The sequence below is a fragment of the Lithobates pipiens genome, unplaced genomic scaffold, assembly GCF_037356315.1.
Source record: "Lithobates pipiens isolate NorthernLeopardFrog02 unplaced genomic scaffold, aLitPip1_a1.2 Scaffold_25, whole genome shotgun sequence".
In the NCBI taxonomy this organism is placed as follows: Eukaryota; Metazoa; Chordata; class Amphibia; order Anura; family Ranidae; genus Lithobates; species Lithobates pipiens.
The window spans coordinates 131019018-131036812 of record NW_027507787.1 but is presented as its reverse complement, the minus strand read 5'-3'; the positions used below and the strand labels follow the sequence as shown (position 1 = coordinate 131036812).

Genomic DNA, 17795 nt, shown 5'->3' with positions numbered 1-17795 from the left:
AAAATCCATATCAGACCCTTTATCCGAGCACGCAACCTGGCAGGCCGTAGGAAAAGAGGGGGGGGCGAGAGAGCGGCCCCCCTCCCTCCTGAACCGTACCAGGCCACATACCCTCAACATTGGGAGGATGCTTTGGGGGTCTGTGACCCCTCAAAGCACCTTGTCCCCATGTTGATGAGGACAAGGGCCTCATCCTCACAACCCTGGCCGTTGGTTGTGAGGGTTTGCGGGCGGGGGGCTTATCAGAATCTGGAAGCCCCCTTTAACAAGGGGACCCCAGATCCCGGCCCCCCCCCTGTTTGAAATGGTAAGGGGGTACAAAAGTACCCCTACCATTTCACAAAGAAAGTGTCAAAATGGTTAAATAAGACAAACACACTTTTGAAAAATTCCTTTATTAAAAATGAAAAAAATAAAAAAAAGATTCCAGCGGTGCTAATCCACTCTTGCTATCCAGCGACGGATCTCCGGGGTCCAGCGATGGATGATCATATCCAGCGACGGGGGATCTCTCAGTCCAGCGCTGTCCATACATCCTTCTTCTGTCTCCACTCCGGAGACACTGCAGAGAGCCCAGCGCTGACGTTTCTTATATTAGGAGGGCGGGGCCACCCGTCACCTGACCCCGCCCCTCTGACGCTGGAGAGGGAAGCCAGGGGTTCCCCAGTGACGTGTGGGTGACCCCGCCCCCTCTGATGTAACGCAGGTTTCCGTTACATCAGAGGGGGCGGGTCACCCACACGTCACTGGGGAACCCCTGGCTCCCTTCACCAGCGTCAGAGGGGGTGGGGTCAGGTGACGGGTGGCCCCACCCTCCTAATATAAGAAACGTCAGCGCTGGGCTCTCTGCAGTGTCTCCGGAGTGGAGACAGAAGAAGGATGTATGGACAGCGCTGGACTGAGAGATCCCCCGTCGCTGGATATGATTATCCATCGCTGGACCCCGGAGATCCGTCGCTGGATAGCAAGAGTGGATTAGCACCGCTGGAATCTTTTTTTTTATTTTTTTCATTTTTAATAAAGGAATTTTTCAAAAGTGTGTTTGTCTTATTTAACCATTTTGACACTTTCTTTGTGAAATGGTAGGGGTACTTTTGTACCCCCTTACCATTTCAAACAGGGGGGGCCGGGATCTGGGGGTCCCCTTGTTAAAGGGGGCTTCCAGATTCTGATAAGCCCCCCACCCGCAGACCCTCACAACCAACGGCCAGGGTTGTGAGGATGAGGCCCTTGTCCTCATCAACATGGGGACAAGGTGCTTTGAGGGGTCACAGACCCCCAAAGCATCCTCCCAATGTTGAGGGTATGTCGCCTGGTACGGTTCAGGAGGGAGGGGGGGCCGCTCTCTCGTCCCCCCCTCTTTTCCTGCGGCCTGCCAGGTTGCGTGCTCGGATAAAGGGTCTGATATGGATTTTTAGGGGGACCCCCACGTCAATTTTTTTTTTAATTTGATGCGGGGTTCCCCTTAATATCCATATCAGACCTGAAGGGTCTGGTATGGATATTTAGGGGGACCCCCACGTCAATTTTTTTTTAAATTTGACACGGGGTTCCCCTTAATATCCATGTCAGACCTGAAGGGCCTGGTAATTGAATTTAGGGGAACCCCCACGCTTTTTTTTTTTTTTTTTTTTTTAATCAATGAATGAATGAATTGTCGGCTAATACAGAGAACACTCATTGAGTGTTCTCTGTATTACGGAGACGCGACAATTTAGCCGCAAGTGATTTTAAAAGACTTTTTTTCCTGCACAAATGACACTTTGTGCAGGGACAGTTCTAAGCACCAGAAACATGCGCCCCTTCACAGGCATACTATAGATACCCCCCAGCTACGAAATTTAAAGGAATATTACACTTTTATTGTTTCACTTTAATCATTATTAAAATCACTGCTCCTGAAAAAACGGCTGTTTTTAAAACTTTTTTTTGCATTGATCCATGTCCCCTGGGGCAGGACCCTGGTCCCCAAACAATTTTTAGGACAGTAACCTGCATATTACCCTTTAAAATGAGCACTTTAGATTTCTCCCATAGACTTGTATAGGGTGTTCCGGCTTTTCGAATTTGCTGCAAACAGCCCAAATTGTTCACTGTTCGCTGAACAGGCGAACAGGCAATGTTCGAGTCGAACATGAGTTCGACTCGAACTCGAAGCTCATCCCTAACAAGAAGAGAGGAGAGGCTGCTGGGGAGCGAGCAGCACTCAGTGACATGAGAGAGAGAACTTACAGACAGGCGCTTCTTGCGCTACTATGCATACATCTCATTCGGCTTGGGTGGCTCTAGTCCTGCAAAGGGAACGGCGTTCCTGCTGTGAAAAAAGTGCAGGGATGCCATTCCCATGTGTTCCCGCAGGACTTGAGACCTGATTTTATAGGGGCTGTGCTGATAATCAATGTGCTGATTATCAGCACAGAACCCCCCTCTGACAGGGAGAGCCACCAATCGGCTCTGCCTGTCAGCGCGAACCGAGGAATGCCATTTACCGGCACTTCCTGGTTCACGAGATGATCAGCAGTGATTGGTCACAGCTGATAACATGGTAAGAAGCCTCTGTCAGAGGCTTATGATGATCGGAGATGCAGTGTGTTAGACTGACACGTCGCAACAAAATTTATGTCATTTTTTTCCCCACAAATAGAGCTTTCTTTTGGTGGTATTTGATCACCTCTATGGTTTTTATTTTTTATGCTATAAACAAAAGAAGAGTGATAATTTTGAAAAAAAAAAAAAAAAATACAATATTTTTTACTTTTTGCTATAATAAATATCCCCCCCCCCCCAAAAAAAAAGTAAAAAAAAAAAAAAAAGGCTTCGTCAGTCTAGGCCAATATGTATTCTTCTACAAATTTTTGGTAAAAAAAAAAAAAAATTGCAATAAGCATATATTGATTGGTTTGTGCAAGAGTTATAGCGTCTACAAAATAGAGGATAGATTTATGGCATATTTTATTTTATTTTTTTTAATAGTAATGGCGGCGATCAGTGATTTTTAGCGGGACTGCCACATTGCGGCGGACAGATCAGACATCTAACTGACATTTTTGACACTTTTGCCAGTGACATTAATACAGTAATCCGTGCTAAAAATATGCACTGTTATAGCACTAATGGCACTGGCAGGGAAAGGGGTTAACCCTAGGGGCGATCAAGGGGTTAAGTGTGTTCCCTCAGTGTGTTTAATAACTGTATGGGGGGACTGTGTGACTGGAGAAATACACAGATCCATCTTCCTGCATAGAAGAAAGACCGGATCTGTGTAATCTCCCCTTGTTTACACAGGCAAATCCCCATTCTGTCACTGCGGGGAATGATCTCGGGTGGCTGACGGACATCGGGGCCGCCCCAGTCGCTGATTGGCTCCCCCCACTGGTCAGTGGGCCACAAATCGGCATGTATGAGCCGACCTACAATGACAGCGATTCCACATTTCCGCAGTACAACTGCGGTGGCTGGTCCTTAAGAGGTTAGTTAACTAAACAAGCTGAAGATAGCTGATTGGGTGTTATGCACAGCTACTACAGATGTTGCCTGTTCCAGTTTTGATTAATTCCCCCTCAAAGTGCTTTGCGATGACAGATGTATTGGGGCTAACATTTACACATGTGTGATGTGACACCTAAATGGGTGCGCGGCCCCCACTGTACAAAGGGGGAGTTTGAGGCCATGCACCTTGATGCCACATTGGGACACAGTGGCAGTGTGTGTGCAGACTCGTGGATGCACGCAACAACCCCCGTGCTGGAAGAACACGGCCCTGCGCGGTACACAGCAGTAATCAGCTATGTGGACAAGCCCTAAATGCTGGACTACCACCCTGCAACTTTGTATATTGTGCACGGCTGTGGGGAAGGTACAATAAGTCCCCATTCATATGGATAAGTTGTGTACGGTGGGCGGTAGCGCCTGCTGAAAGCAACGGGGGGTGTAATCCCTGCCACAGTTATGGCATGTGGACCCCCAGCTGCTGTGTTTTTAGCTAAAAGGTTGAAGAGAAATAAACATGGCTCAACTGCAGAGTTTTACCTCCCCCAAACCGCTAAAGTAAATGAGCCTCCTTTCCAGAACGTAAATGTGTGATTTGATCTGAGTGTTAGTACAGATCATCGGATTTATTTAGGGGAGAGGTGTTGGGGTCATTTCTCACATTATCCCTAATAATCCACGTTAATCAGGAGTTCTTTCTAGGTGAAGTTATGCTGACTTTTTAATGTAACTTCACGCCAATGTAAAATATGCGGCTTGAAGGGGTTGTACCGGGGTGATGCCTGCAGCTGCCTCACCCCCGTACCGTTTTTTTTATAGCGGACTGTCAGTTTTCTTATAATAACAACCAATGTGGCTAAACAGACGATCGGTTGTTATAACAAGCAGTAGGAGGAGACGTCCCCCCCCTCTCCCGCCGCCTTCTGCGGCTCGCCCGTTCCACCGGGAGGCCAGAGCGACCAGCCGGCACGTCCTCCGGAATTTCCTTTGAATGGATCTCAGATTTAGTAACCCTGAAGTGATGTCATGATATCACTTCTGGTTTACTGAAGACTTTATTTGGGGGGGGGTGTCAAACCAATGCCACAACCCCCCCCCCCCCCCCCCTGGTCACCACATTTTTCATGATTCAAAACCCGGACTGTGCGGGTGAATCCCGGACAGGTGGCAACCCTACCCCCCCCCCCCCCCTTACCTATTTAAGAAATGTCACTCACAGTCGGAGGGTGGCCATGCTTGAGAGTGGAGCAGGGTTTATATGCTACTTAGTGCCTTAGAGAGAAAAAGCATTTGTTTTATGTATGTGACCTCAACATTACAGTTCCCGGCGGCCACTTCATTTCAAAAAGTGTAATTTGTTCTTTCAATGTCAGGCTAAGATACATGAAACAAATGCTCTTTATATCTTAGGCAATAAAGTCGCATATAAAAAAAACCCTGTACGTTACACTACAAAAGGAATATAAATGACCTGAGGGATCTGGAGTAAACATTGGACATATACCGACCTACCTGTCCATTACACCAACCTACATGTCCACTACACTGCCCTACCTGACCCCTACACTGCCCAACCTGATCCCTACACTGACCTACCTGATCCCTACACTGACCTACCTGACTCACTACACTTACCTACCTGACCCCTACATTGACCTACCTGCCCACTACACTCCTTCCTGCACTACTCCCCCATACATGTACAATCCAGGCAGATCGGTGGATTTTTCTCACCAGTCTCCAGGGCCTCCATGATGATCACCCATCGGATAAGTGCCCTCCCCCAGCCTTTCCTCTGTATCCCCCGCTGTACACTCCTGTGCACTAAGCACTGTCCCTCCCCCTCATATATGCCTCATTGAAAGTGTACGGTGGGGCTGGAGGAAACACTAGTTAGGACAGTTGGGTCGCTCTTGGGACAGCAGTCATGGCAGCACAGGAATGATGTTGCACTCGGGAGAGAGCACTGGCTGTTCCCCCACGCTACACCACTGGGCTGCCCGGGCCAGGTGACGTCATCAGCAGATGCAAAATTGCTGACGTGCTGCATTTGTTTCATTGGGGTACACTGTATTGCCCCGAGATGAAGGTGTCTGGGACCCGGGGCAGACCTGCCAAATGCGGGACTGTCCTGGGCAATCCAGGACACATGGTTACCCTACCCCCTGCCCCCCCTCGGCGGTAGATGGACATTAAGGGGGACACCAGCACACCAGCAAAACCCTGCCCCACCCCCACTGTGGGAGACGGATGACGGAAGGCCTCCTTACCTTAGGTGGCAGATGTCCTGCCCACGATGACCTGACGGTCTCCACTTTCTCCTCCCTCCGCTGTATAAGCTGAGGAGTGCTGGATGTGGCTGAGCCACTGCAGGGGAGCCATCCCTGGAGACGGTGGTGGCTGGTGGGTCAGTCGGGCTTCCCCTGAATCTCCTCTGTTCGTGCATCTCCTCCCCCCTCCTCCTAGGCCAATAGGATTGCTTCTCCTTGTCTCAGGACCCGCTTCCTGATTGGCCGAGAGGAAAATCAGTGTGACAATAGTGAATATTCATTCACTGAGTGGGCTCAGGTGCATTGGAATCCATGCGCCTGACACCCAGCATGTAGATTAGGGGGCCGGACGCATGGATGGGGGGGGGGGCTGGCACCCGTGTGCGCCTAATGGATGACCACTGCCCAGATCCCTCCATAAAGAGTACCTATCACTGCCTATTTCTGTCACAAGGGATGTTTACAGGACAGTGTAAATAAATAAAATACATAAAAATAAATAAAATAAAGAAAGAAAAAATAATATTTAAAGCTCCCCATCCCTCTGTGCTCGTGCACAGAAGTTGACGTATATGTAAGTTGTGCCCACAAATGTAAACAATGTTCAAACCACACTTGCAAGGGATTTCCGTGATCGTAAAGCCTCATACACACGATAGGACTTTGTACAAACTTTCCCTTGGATTTTTGTACAAAGGGCGTCGGCTCTAAACTTGTATTGCATACACACAGCAGGACTTTTTCAGCCAACTTTCACCAAATCACGTGGTTTTTCTGCTCTTTACTGCCACCTTTGGTCAACTTCTGTATTGTTGTCTGATCTTTTGCATTGGTTCTGAGCATGCCTGTTTGTACTTTGTACAAAAGTCCTATGGTTTTCTGTACACACGATCAGACTTTGCTCCATTGGACTTTTGTTGCCAGAAAGTTTGTCCGTTCGCACAGCCAACAAAAGTCAGATGAAAACCAAAAAAGTTTGTCCGATGGAGCGTACACACGGTCGGATGTTGCTCCAAAACAGCTAATTTGCATGTTTGTTGTCAAAAAGTCTGATCGTGTGTATGGGCCTTTAGCGTGAGAGCAAAATTAGAGCAAGAACTCCTCTGTAAAGCCCCATACACACGATCAGACTTTTTGGCAACAAACATGCAAATTAGCTGTTTTAAGGAAACATCCGACCGCGTGTACACTCCATCGGACAAACGTTTTTGGTTTTCATCGTACAAATGTTGGCTGTGCGAACAGACAAACTTTTCGACAACATAAGTCCGATGGAGCAAAGTCCGATCGTGTGTACGGAAAACCATCGGATTTTACAAACACGCATGCTCAGAACTAATGCAAAAGATCAGACAACAATACAGAAGTTGACCAAAGGTGGCAGTAAAGAGCAGAAAAACCATGTGATTTGGTGAAAGTTGGCTGAAAAAGTCTATGTGTATGCCTAATGCTGCGTACACAAGACCGGACTTTTCGACGGACTAGGTCCAACAGTCTTCAACAGACTTTCGGCGGAGTTTCGACAAACTTTCCAAGCGAACGGACTTGGCCACACACAAGCACACCAAACTCTGACGGATTCAAACATGATGACGTACGACCGAACTAGAATAAGGAAGTTCATAGCCAGTAGCCAATAGCTGCCCTAGTGTCTGTATGCTAGTCCAATGGACGAAAACCGACAACTGATTTTTCAACCGTACTCGAGTCTATCGGAAAGATTTGAAACATGTTTTATTTCTAGGTCCATCTGACTTTTGGAAAAAAAAAGTCCGCTGGAGCCCACATACGATTGTAATATCTGACGGATTCATTCCTAGTCCGTTGAAAGGTTCCGGTCGTGTGTATGCGGCATAACAAGTTCACAGCCAACACCTTTTGTACAGAAATCCACGGGAAAGTTTGCTTAAAGTCTGATCGTGTGTAGAAGGCTTTACTCTAAACAGGTAACCTACATTATATATATCTATATATATATATATATATATATATATATATATATATATATATATATATATATATATATATATATATATATATAATATTTTTAGCAGAGACCCTAGAGAATAAAATACAGTGTGACAAAATATTGCAACATTTGCTATTTGCAAAGCAGCCTTTCAAATGCAATTTTTTTATAAGAAATACACATACAAAAAAAAAAAAACAGTAAAGTTAGCCCGATTATTATTTGTTTGGTAGTTGTATAATGTGAAAGATGATGTTACGCCTAGTAAATAAATACCTAACATGTCATACTTTAAAATCGTGCACATGCGTGGAAAGGCAACAAACTACAGTACTTAAAAAATCTCCCTTTGAACGTTTCTACGGATTACCTGTTTAGGGAGTTCTAAGTCATTTTGCCCAACACCTTTTGTACAGAAATCCACGGGAAAGTTTGCTTAAAGTCTGATCGTGTGTAGAAGGCTTTACTCTAAACAGGTAACCTACATTATATATATCTATATATATATCTATATATATCTATATATATATATATATATATATATATATATATATATATATATATATATATATATAAAATATATATATATATATATATATATATATATATAAAAAATAAATACCTAACATGTCATACTTTAAAATCGTGCACATGCGTGGAAAGGCAACAAACTACAGTACTTAAAAAATCTCCCTTTAAACGTTTCTACGGATTACCTGTTTAGGGAGTTCTAAGTCATTTTCTAGCAAAAAAATACTGATTTTAATTGTAATCAACAAGTGCAGGAAAAAGGCTTAGGAATGAAAGGAGTTAAACTGGGCTAACTTTACTGTATTTTTTTTTTTTTTTAATTCATGAAAGTGTATTTCTTTAAAAAAAAAAATGCATTTGAAAGCCCACTTTGCGAATACAGTGTGACAAAATATTGAAACAATTGCTATTTTATTCTCTGGAGACTCTGCTAAAAATATTTGATATATATAGATATAAATACAGATATATACATATACATTATATATATATATATATATATATATATATATATATATATATATATATATATATAATATGTTTGGGGGTTCTAAGTAATTTTCTAGCAAAAAATGCTGATTTTAATTGTAATCAACATGTGCAGGAAAAAGGCATGAAAGGAGTTAAACCGGGCTACCTTTACTGTTTTTTTTGTTTTGTTTTTAAAGTGTATTTAAAAAAATAATAATTTATTTGAAAGCCTACTTTGCAACAATTGCTATTTTATTCTCTAGAGTCTCTGCTAAAAATATTTTAGATAGATAGATAGATAGATAGATAGATAGATAGATAGATAGATAGATGATATGCTTGGGGGTTCTAAGTAATTTTCCTTTTTTTGAAAGGAGTTAAACCGGGCTAACTTTACTGTTTTTTTTTTGTTTTGTTTTTAATTCTTGAAAGTGTATTTCTTTAAAAAAAAATCATTTGAAAGCCCGCTTTGCAGGTGTGACAAAATATTGCAACAATTGCTATTTTATTCTCTAGGGTCTTTGCTAAAAATATTTTATATATATATAGATATATACATATACATTATATATAGATAGATAGATAGATAGATAGATAGATAGATAGATAGATAGATAATATGTTTGGGGGTTCTAAGTCATTTTCTAGCAAAAAAATGCTGATTTTAATTGTAATCAACATGTGCAGGAAAAAGGCTTAGCCATGAAAGGAGTTAAACTGGGCATTAACATTACTGTTTGGTTTTTTAATTCTTGAAAGTGTATTTCTTTTTAAAAAATTGCATTTGAAAGCCTGCTTTGCAAATACAGTGTGACAAAATATTGCAACAATTGCTATTTTATTCTCTAGGGTCTCTGCTAAAAATATTATATATATATATATATATATATATATATATATATATATATATATATATATATATATATATATATATATATATAGATATATAGATAGATAGATAGATAGATAGATTGAAAGATAATATGTTTGGGGGTTTATTCTAGCAAAAAATACAGATTTTAATTGTAATCAACAAGTGCAGAAAAAGGGTTTAGGCATGAAAGGAGTTAAAATGTCAGGGAACAATAACGTGCACGGACAAGTGACCTTATACATAGAGGAGAGGGCAGACTGTACAATACTCCTCGCACACTGCTGACAAATCACAGCGCAGACTTGTCGCCATGGTGATGGGATTGTTGTCAGACGTGGCGCACATATCCGGACACAACATGCCGGCTCTGGCTCTGGTCACATTACGGTACGGCCCAATCATCAACTGCTGCGGGGTGCTGCAGCACACACTGTCCCGTCTGGAGGGGCTGAGAGGTAAGAAGGAAGTCATCTGTGCTCCTCATAGTCCGCCCTGCTATTCATTATTATACATCGCTCTGATCGGCCGATTCCTGGATATAGATCGCTCATACATGTCTAGTGTAGGAATTACAATAGATCGGATATCTTCTTTCTAAATGTATACAGTAGCTAGATATTGCACACCACTTAACCACTTGCTTACTGGGCACTTAAACCCCCCTCCTGCCCAGACCAATTTTCAGCTTTCAGCGCTGATGCACTTTGAATGACAATTGCGCGGGCATACAACACTGTACCCAAATGAAATTTTTATCATTTTTTTCCCACAAATAGAGCTTTCTTTTGGTGGTATTTAGTTACAGCTCGGAGTTTTATTTTTTGCTAAACAAACAAAAAAAGATGCAAAAAAATAAAAAATAAAAATATCATGTTTAATAGTTTGTTATAAAATTTTGCAAACAGGTCATTTTTCTCCTTCATTGAAGTGCGCTGATGAGGCGGCACTTATAGGCTGCACTGGTGGGCACTGATAGGCTGCACTGGTGGGCACTGATAGGCTGCATTGGTGGGCACTGATAGGCTGCATTGGTGGGCACTGATAGGCTACATTGGTGGGCACTGATAGGCTGCACTGATAGGCATAGTTAAGGCGGCACTAATAGGCACAGATAAGGCAGCACCGATGGGCACAGATAAGGCGGCACTGATGGGCAAAGATGGGCACAGATAAGATGGCACGGATGGGTGGCACGGGTGGGTGGCACTAAGGGGCACTGATAGGTACCACTGATAGATGGGACTGCTGGGCACTGATAGGTGGCACTGATAGGTGGCTCTGATAGGTGGCACTGCTGGGCACTGATGGGCGGCACTGCTGGGCACTGGTAGATGACACTGATGGGCACGGATATGTGGCACTGGGGTGCAGCACCTTTGTTGAGGCAGATTGTGGGCACTGCTGGGTGGCACTGTGGACACTGCTTGGTGGCACTGTGGGCACTGCTTGGTGGCACTGTGGGCACTGCTGGGTGGCACTGTGGGCACTGCTGGGTGGCACTGAAGGGGGGCACTTATTTTTTAATGAGGTGGCACTGGCAGGGGGCAGGTGGGCACTGGCAGGGCTGGCCGTGATCGGGACTGATGTCCCGATCACGGCCGCCGGTGATCGGCTCTTTTTTTTTCTCCTCGCGCTGTTAGCGCGAGGAGGAATAATAGCCGATTACCAGCTCCGTTGTATCACATGATCAGCTGTCATTGGCTGACAGCTGATCACGTGATAAGGGGTCGGGATCGACTCCTTGCTCGGATCAGTGATCAGGCAAGTCTAATAGACTCGCCAATCACAGAGCGCGCCTCGCGCGCCCCTCAGGGGGCGCACAGGCCGCTCGTGCACGGGAGGACGTCAATAGACGTAGTCCCGGCAAAGGAGGTCCGCGCTGTAGCCGTCATTCGGCTATAGCACGGGTCTCAAGTGGTTAAAGTGACACTAAACTGTGATTATAAAAGAGAGAAGATTCTGTTTAAGTGTGTATTTTTAATTTGGGATTAAAACCCCAAAAAATTTAATGTTCATTAGATGTTGTGGCTGCATTCATTTTCTTTTTTTAGGCTTTATTCCCTCTGTTTTCACCTGGTGATCTGGCCAGTAACACATCTCTTCATCTAAAAGGGGAATTTCCTCTTCTCTTCTGTCCTCTCCTCTCTGATTATTGGCACTTTTGGCCGGGAGGCGGTTTTGGGTCATAACAGGTACCCACACCTACTTCTAATCAGATCGTTTCACTGGAAGTACTAAGACTTCCCAAGTAGTAGTATGTGGTTTGGGGGATAGAGTATGCTGCCTCACCTGGAGCCCTTAACCGCTTCATCCCCAGAAGATTTTACCCCCTTCCTGACCAGAGCGCTTTTTACAATTTGGCACTGTGTCGCTTTAACTGACAATTGCACGGTCGTTCGACGCTGTACCCAAACAAAATTTGTGTCTTTTTTTCCCCACAAATAGAGCTTTCTTTTGGTGGTATTTGATCACCTCTGCAGTTTTTTTTTTTGTGCTATAAACACAAAAAGAGTTACAATTTTGAAAAAAATAATACAATATTTTTAACTTTTTGCTATAATAAATATCCCCCAAATTAAAAATTTTAAAAGTTCTTCATCAGCTTTGGCCAATATATATTTTTCTACATTTTTTTGGGTAAAAAAAAAAAAAAAGCAATAAGCGTATATTGATAGGTTTGCGCAAAAGTTATCACGTCTACAAACTATGGGAAAGATTTATGGCATTTTAATTCATTTATAAATTTTTTTTACTAGTAATGGCGGTGATCTGCGATTTTTTTTTAGCAGTATTGCGACAGACACATCGGACACTTTTGACACATTTTTGGGACCATTGACATTTATACAGCGATCAGTGCTATAAAAATGCACTGATTACTGTGTAAATCACTGGTAAGGAAGGGGCTAACACTAGGGGGTGATCAAGAGGTTAACTGTGTGTTCCCTCAATGTGTTCTAACTGTATGGGGATTGAACTGAGTAGGAGAGGAGACATTTCGCTGTTCCTACATAGTAGTGTTTACACACATAAATCCCCTTGCTGGTGCTCGTGCACGAGCATCGGGTCCCTCACCGTGCAGCGGGCACACGCGTGCAACCCCGGTGTCACGCACATGCCCTCTGGCGGCTCTTAAAGGAACCCCGTACCTATACAGAGTTTTTGTGCAGGGAAGCCATTCTGCCCTGTGTATGTATACGCGAGTCGGTCAGGAACCAGTAAAAGGAATGTTGCTTTTCTCTCTAAGGGCCGATTTACACTGGTCAGACATACACTCCGACTTCGAGAGTACAAGTTGCATGACGTTAAAATGAATGATTCCCTATGAGAGTTGTCTTAACTGGTCCAACTTGTGTCACTCCAACTTTGAAAATGCTTCCTTCCCTACTTTGGTCCGACTTGGGCACAATTTCAGCCCATTGATTTGAAAGTAAGTCGCATCCAAGTCACATCATCATCTTAACTGATCCAACTTGTAGCATGCGCAGTGGCATTGCTAGGGGGTGGCTTTTGGGGCTATAGCCCCGAATCTGGGGCCCAGAGCCTCCCAAGGGGAGAAGAGGCTCTCTGGGGACCCTGATTTTAAGGGGGAGGCTCTCTGGGGACCCCGATGTAAGAGGGGGCTCTCTGGGGAAATATACACACACACACGTACATTACATGTGTATGCCCACCCAAGTGTATGACTTTCTTTAATACGATGCTATGGGCTCTAGCCCCAGATCTTTTGTAGACCTAGCAACGCCCCTGGGCATGCGACTTGTGCTCTGAGGATCTTGAAAGGGTGCCCCATGCCAAAATGTTTAAAAAAAAGAATATCTCAAACCCTTCGATCTGGTATTGATTTTAAGGAGAAATCCCATGCCCCCCCCCCCCCCCCCAAAGAAAAAAGGTGTGGGGCCCCCCCCCAAAATCCATAGCAGACCCATATCCAAGAATGCAGCCTGGCAAGTCAGGAAAGGGACGAGTGAGTGCCCCCCCACCCCCAGACCATACCAGGCCATATGCATGGGGGGCCATATGCAACATAGGGGGATGGGCATTTTGGGGCGGGGCTATGTATCCCCCCACCCCAAAGCACCATGTCAATGGGGCCTATTCCGCGACAACCCTGGGTGGTGGTTGTGGGGTTCTGCAGTCAGGAGGCTTATAGGAATCTGGAGGCTCCCAAATCCCGGCCCCTCCTATGTGAATGAGTATGGGGTACATCGTAGTGTAGTGTAAATAAAAACAAGAAATGTTTTTTGACAAGTCCTTTATTAAAAGTGAAGAATGTCCCCCGCCGTAGCTCCAACATGTCTTCTTCCCCCGGTCTTCTCCCTTGGGTGATATGTTCTTCATCTGGTCTTCTCCCTCCAGTGATGTGTTCTTCCTCTGGTTTTCTCCCTCTGCCTGCTTGTCTTCCCCTCTGCCTGCTGTCTTCTCCATCACTGCCTGCTGTCTTCTCTGCTACTGACCTGGTCCTTCTCCGGCACTGGCTCTCGCAGTTGTGTCATCTCTGATGGCGGCCAGTTCTTATATAGCCATGGATCGTGGCCATCCGGTGACATCACCGTGAGACTCCGCCCTTATGATGGCATGTGACAGCACAAGGGGCGGAGTCTCACAGTGAAATCACTGGATGGTCACGCCCCATGACTATATAAGAACCGGCAGACATCAGACATGACACAGCTGCGAGGGCCAGCATTGGAGAAGGATCGGGTCAGCGGCAGAGAAGGCAGCAGGTGAAAGAGAAGGCAGCAGAGGGGACGACCGGGGGAAGAACAAATCACCGGAGGAAGAAGACACGGAGCTACGACGGGGGGACATTCTTCACTTTTATTAAAGGACTTGTCAAAAACTGTCTCTTGTTTTTATTTAAACTACACTGCTCAGTTTTGGGTGAATAGGTAGGGGTACAATGAACCCCATACTCATTCACATGGGGGATCTGGGAGCTCAGCTCGCCCACTCCTTTCCCGACCTGCTGTTCTGCGTGCTCGGATAAGGGTCTGGTATGGATTTGGGGAGCGGGGGGGCACACCATTTTTATTTTTTATCATAGCGTGGGGTTTCCCCTCAAAATATATAACCAAAGACCGAAGGGTCTGGTATGGTCTTGGAGGGGGACCCCACACTGTTTTTTTTAAAATGCATTTTGGCATGGGGTTTCCCCTTCAAGATTCATACCAGACTCAAAGGGCCTGGCATGATCAGATCGAAGTCGGATCCCCCTTATTGAAGTCGGACATGAAGTCATAGGGCAAAGTCGGATCGAAAGCAGTGTGAACCAGGCCCAATTCAACACTCTATCTACAATTTATTTATTTCAGCCATATACTAAGAAAAAAAACATGGAATTTTCTTATGTGTTTTTTTTCCAATTTTTTTTTTTTTGGCATAAAGTTTTGCATATATAACTGTATTATGGATGCACCCTAGAGCCCCATACACACTATCAGATTTTCTGCTGATTTTTGTCTTCAGATTTACCAAAACCATGTAGTGCAAGGGCCCAGTGGTGTAGCGTGGGGGGGTGCAAGGGGTGCCGTGGCCCCGGGCGTGACATTTAGGGGGGTGCCAGTATGTGTCACTACTGGCTGTCTCCTCCTAATTTTAAGTTCCTGTGTCCCCCCCACGCTCCGGAAGCCATGTTCAGTGTCTGGCGCCCTGTGATTGGGCGTATGGGGGTCATGTGAGGCGTAGGGCTGGCCTGTCCATGATCGCTCCTAAAGTCCCGCCTCCGCACATGACCCCTATACGCCCAATTACAGTGCACCAGCCGGACACTGAATATGGCAGCTAAAGCGAGGGAGAGAAGCAAAAATATGAGCCGCTGCTGTCTTCTCCTCCTCCTATCTCCAGACTGATGCAGGCCAGGACAAGAAGGTGAGTGAGACTCCCTCCTGAGAGTCGTGGTACTGGACCCGGAGAGAGAGAGAGAAAGAGACAGACAGACTGTAGGCAGGACAGTATAGTGTAGTATAGTCAGGTCTCAAGTCCTGCGGGAACGCATGGGAATGGAGTTCCTGTACTTTTTCCACAACAGGAACTCAGTTCCCATTAGCAGCCGTGTCCTGCAAGACTTTGAAGTATGCCAGCTGTGTGGCAGGTGCTACACCAGCAGCTGCCGACACAGCTCGCAATAGTAAGTGCCGCACACCTGACCAGTCAGGCATTGCCAGCAGGGGGCCCTATGACAGCTTCCGCTTTGAACTACCTGTCAATCACAGCTAGCTGACGGGTAGATCAGGTCTAGGTCTAGCTGACGGGTAGATCAGCTATTCTGCTCACAGGACATGCAGGGAGAGAGTTGAGCTGAGGGAAGAACATCAGTTTGGGGTGGTAAGCTGAGCATAATGCCTGGTCAAGTTTAATGCCAGGAGGGAAGTTTATGTGGATATGTGAAGGGTTGGAATAGCAGCGAGTGTGTGTTGGAGCCCTGCAGAGTTTGCAGCCCCCCAAGCTAACATACATCTCCTAAGCAGGAACACATCACTATCTCCCTAAGCATTCTGTCCAGATAATATGCAGTTAATTTATGACCTTTCCATTTAACCCTGTTAACACTCTGTATACAAAATAAAATTCCCCAATAAAGATCAGAACACGATGTTCATATTTGCATGGAAGCACAATTGAATGAATGCTGATTATTACCGTATTTACGTTCATTGAGGATTTTTATTTTTTATGTAACATCTAAGCTTCATACACACAATACGAAAATTGGATGAAAAATACCACTTTTGAAGTGTTTGTGCATATGAGCATATCATTTTTTTTTTTTTTTTTTTTTTGGTGGGGGAGTGGATCTTGGGTGGGAGTTCCCACACTTTTTTCCCCAGGACTTGACCCCTGAGTATAGTGGACAGTATAGTATGGTGGTCAGTGTAGTGTATAAAGTGAAGGTAGTGCTGCGCTATGAACCTAAATACTGTGAATAATAAAGTGCAAAGGTGCTCAATGAAAGATATGGTTGAAAGAGGCAATGTTCAAAGGTCAATATATATCCAGTCCTAGGCAGTATAAAATTGTGTCGAATGCCCTGCGATTTCTTCGGATAAAACAATAAAAGTGTATTAATAAGACAATAAAAGTATATCAAACACTCAAATGATTCTTCGTAGAACAGTGATAGAAAATATATCCATATGGTGTGTAGTGCAACATGAAAAAAACGGTGCTAAAAAAAAAAAAAAAGTGCATTACTATTGCAATAAATCCGGAAGGAATAGGTAAAATCCTAAAAGGCATATAAAAGCATACAAAAAAGTTTCCTCCATATAGGTATATGCTGCAAATGTTCTTATAGGTGAAAGCAAAAAAGATAAGTAGTATCATATAAGGTGCAAGGTAGGTAAGTGGCTGTATAAAATGACAAGGTGCTGGTGCCAATCCTCTGGCATAAAGTGCTGATGACAGGTGAATTCCTGGTTCCAGTGCAGAGTAATGTATAGATGTACCCTTACCTTACCGCTGTAAGGTAACAGCATGTGGGTATATCTCAATGTGTTTCTTTGCAGCCTCCCAGTATGGCGTATCCAGCTCCACTGGTGTGTGTCTCTAGTCTGGAATCAGAGTCCCCCCTATTGTCCCTGGTGTGTCTGCATCCAATGAACCTCGCAATGAGGCATGGGGGGGATGTAAAGAGGGATGCACAATAGTGTAGGTTTTCCAAATTTTTATTGACAAAACAGTAAAAGTAAAATCAATGTACTCACAAAAAGAAGTATCAAACAGGCATATAACAAACGAGCTGCGAGCTCGCCCACTTCACTTCCGGTGCCTCGCCTTCCGCCACGTGTTCGTCACTGTCACATGACTTCATCAGGGGAGGTTGTCAGTGTCATATAGTGGTCAGTGTAGTGTAGTATAGTGGAGAGTGTAGTGTAGTATGGTGGTCAGTGTATTGTAGTATAGTGGACAGTGTAGTGTAGTATGGTGGTCATTGTAGTGTAGTATGGTGGTCAGTGTAGTGTAGTATGGTGGTCAGTGTAGTGTAGTATAGTGGAGAGTGTAGTGTAGTATGGTGGTCAGTGTATTGTAGTATAGTGGACAGTGTAGTGTAGTATGGTGGTCATTGTAGTGTAGTATGGTGGTCAGTGTAGTGTAGTATGGTGGTCAGTGTAGTATGGCAGTCACTGTAGTGTAGTATGGTGGTCAGTGTAGTGTAGTATAGTGGACAGTGTAGTGTAGTATGGTGGTC

The 17795-nt window shown here is 44.7% G+C and overlaps 1 protein-coding gene across 1 annotated transcript in view; it reads left to right on the top strand.

The window, feature by feature from the left end:
• Positions 1 to 9916: 9916 nt before the first annotated feature.
• The window catches only part of CUNH10orf53 (chromosome unknown C10orf53 homolog), a 66207-nt gene continuing 58328 nt past the window's right edge, over positions 9917 to 17795 (top strand). Inside the window, exon 1 of the mRNA XM_077453868.1 lies at positions 9917 to 10059. Coding sequence (XP_077309994.1) covers positions 9921 to 10059 — 139 coding nt within the window. The 5' untranslated portion in view covers positions 9917 to 9920. The remainder of the gene's footprint in view (positions 10060 to 17795) is intronic.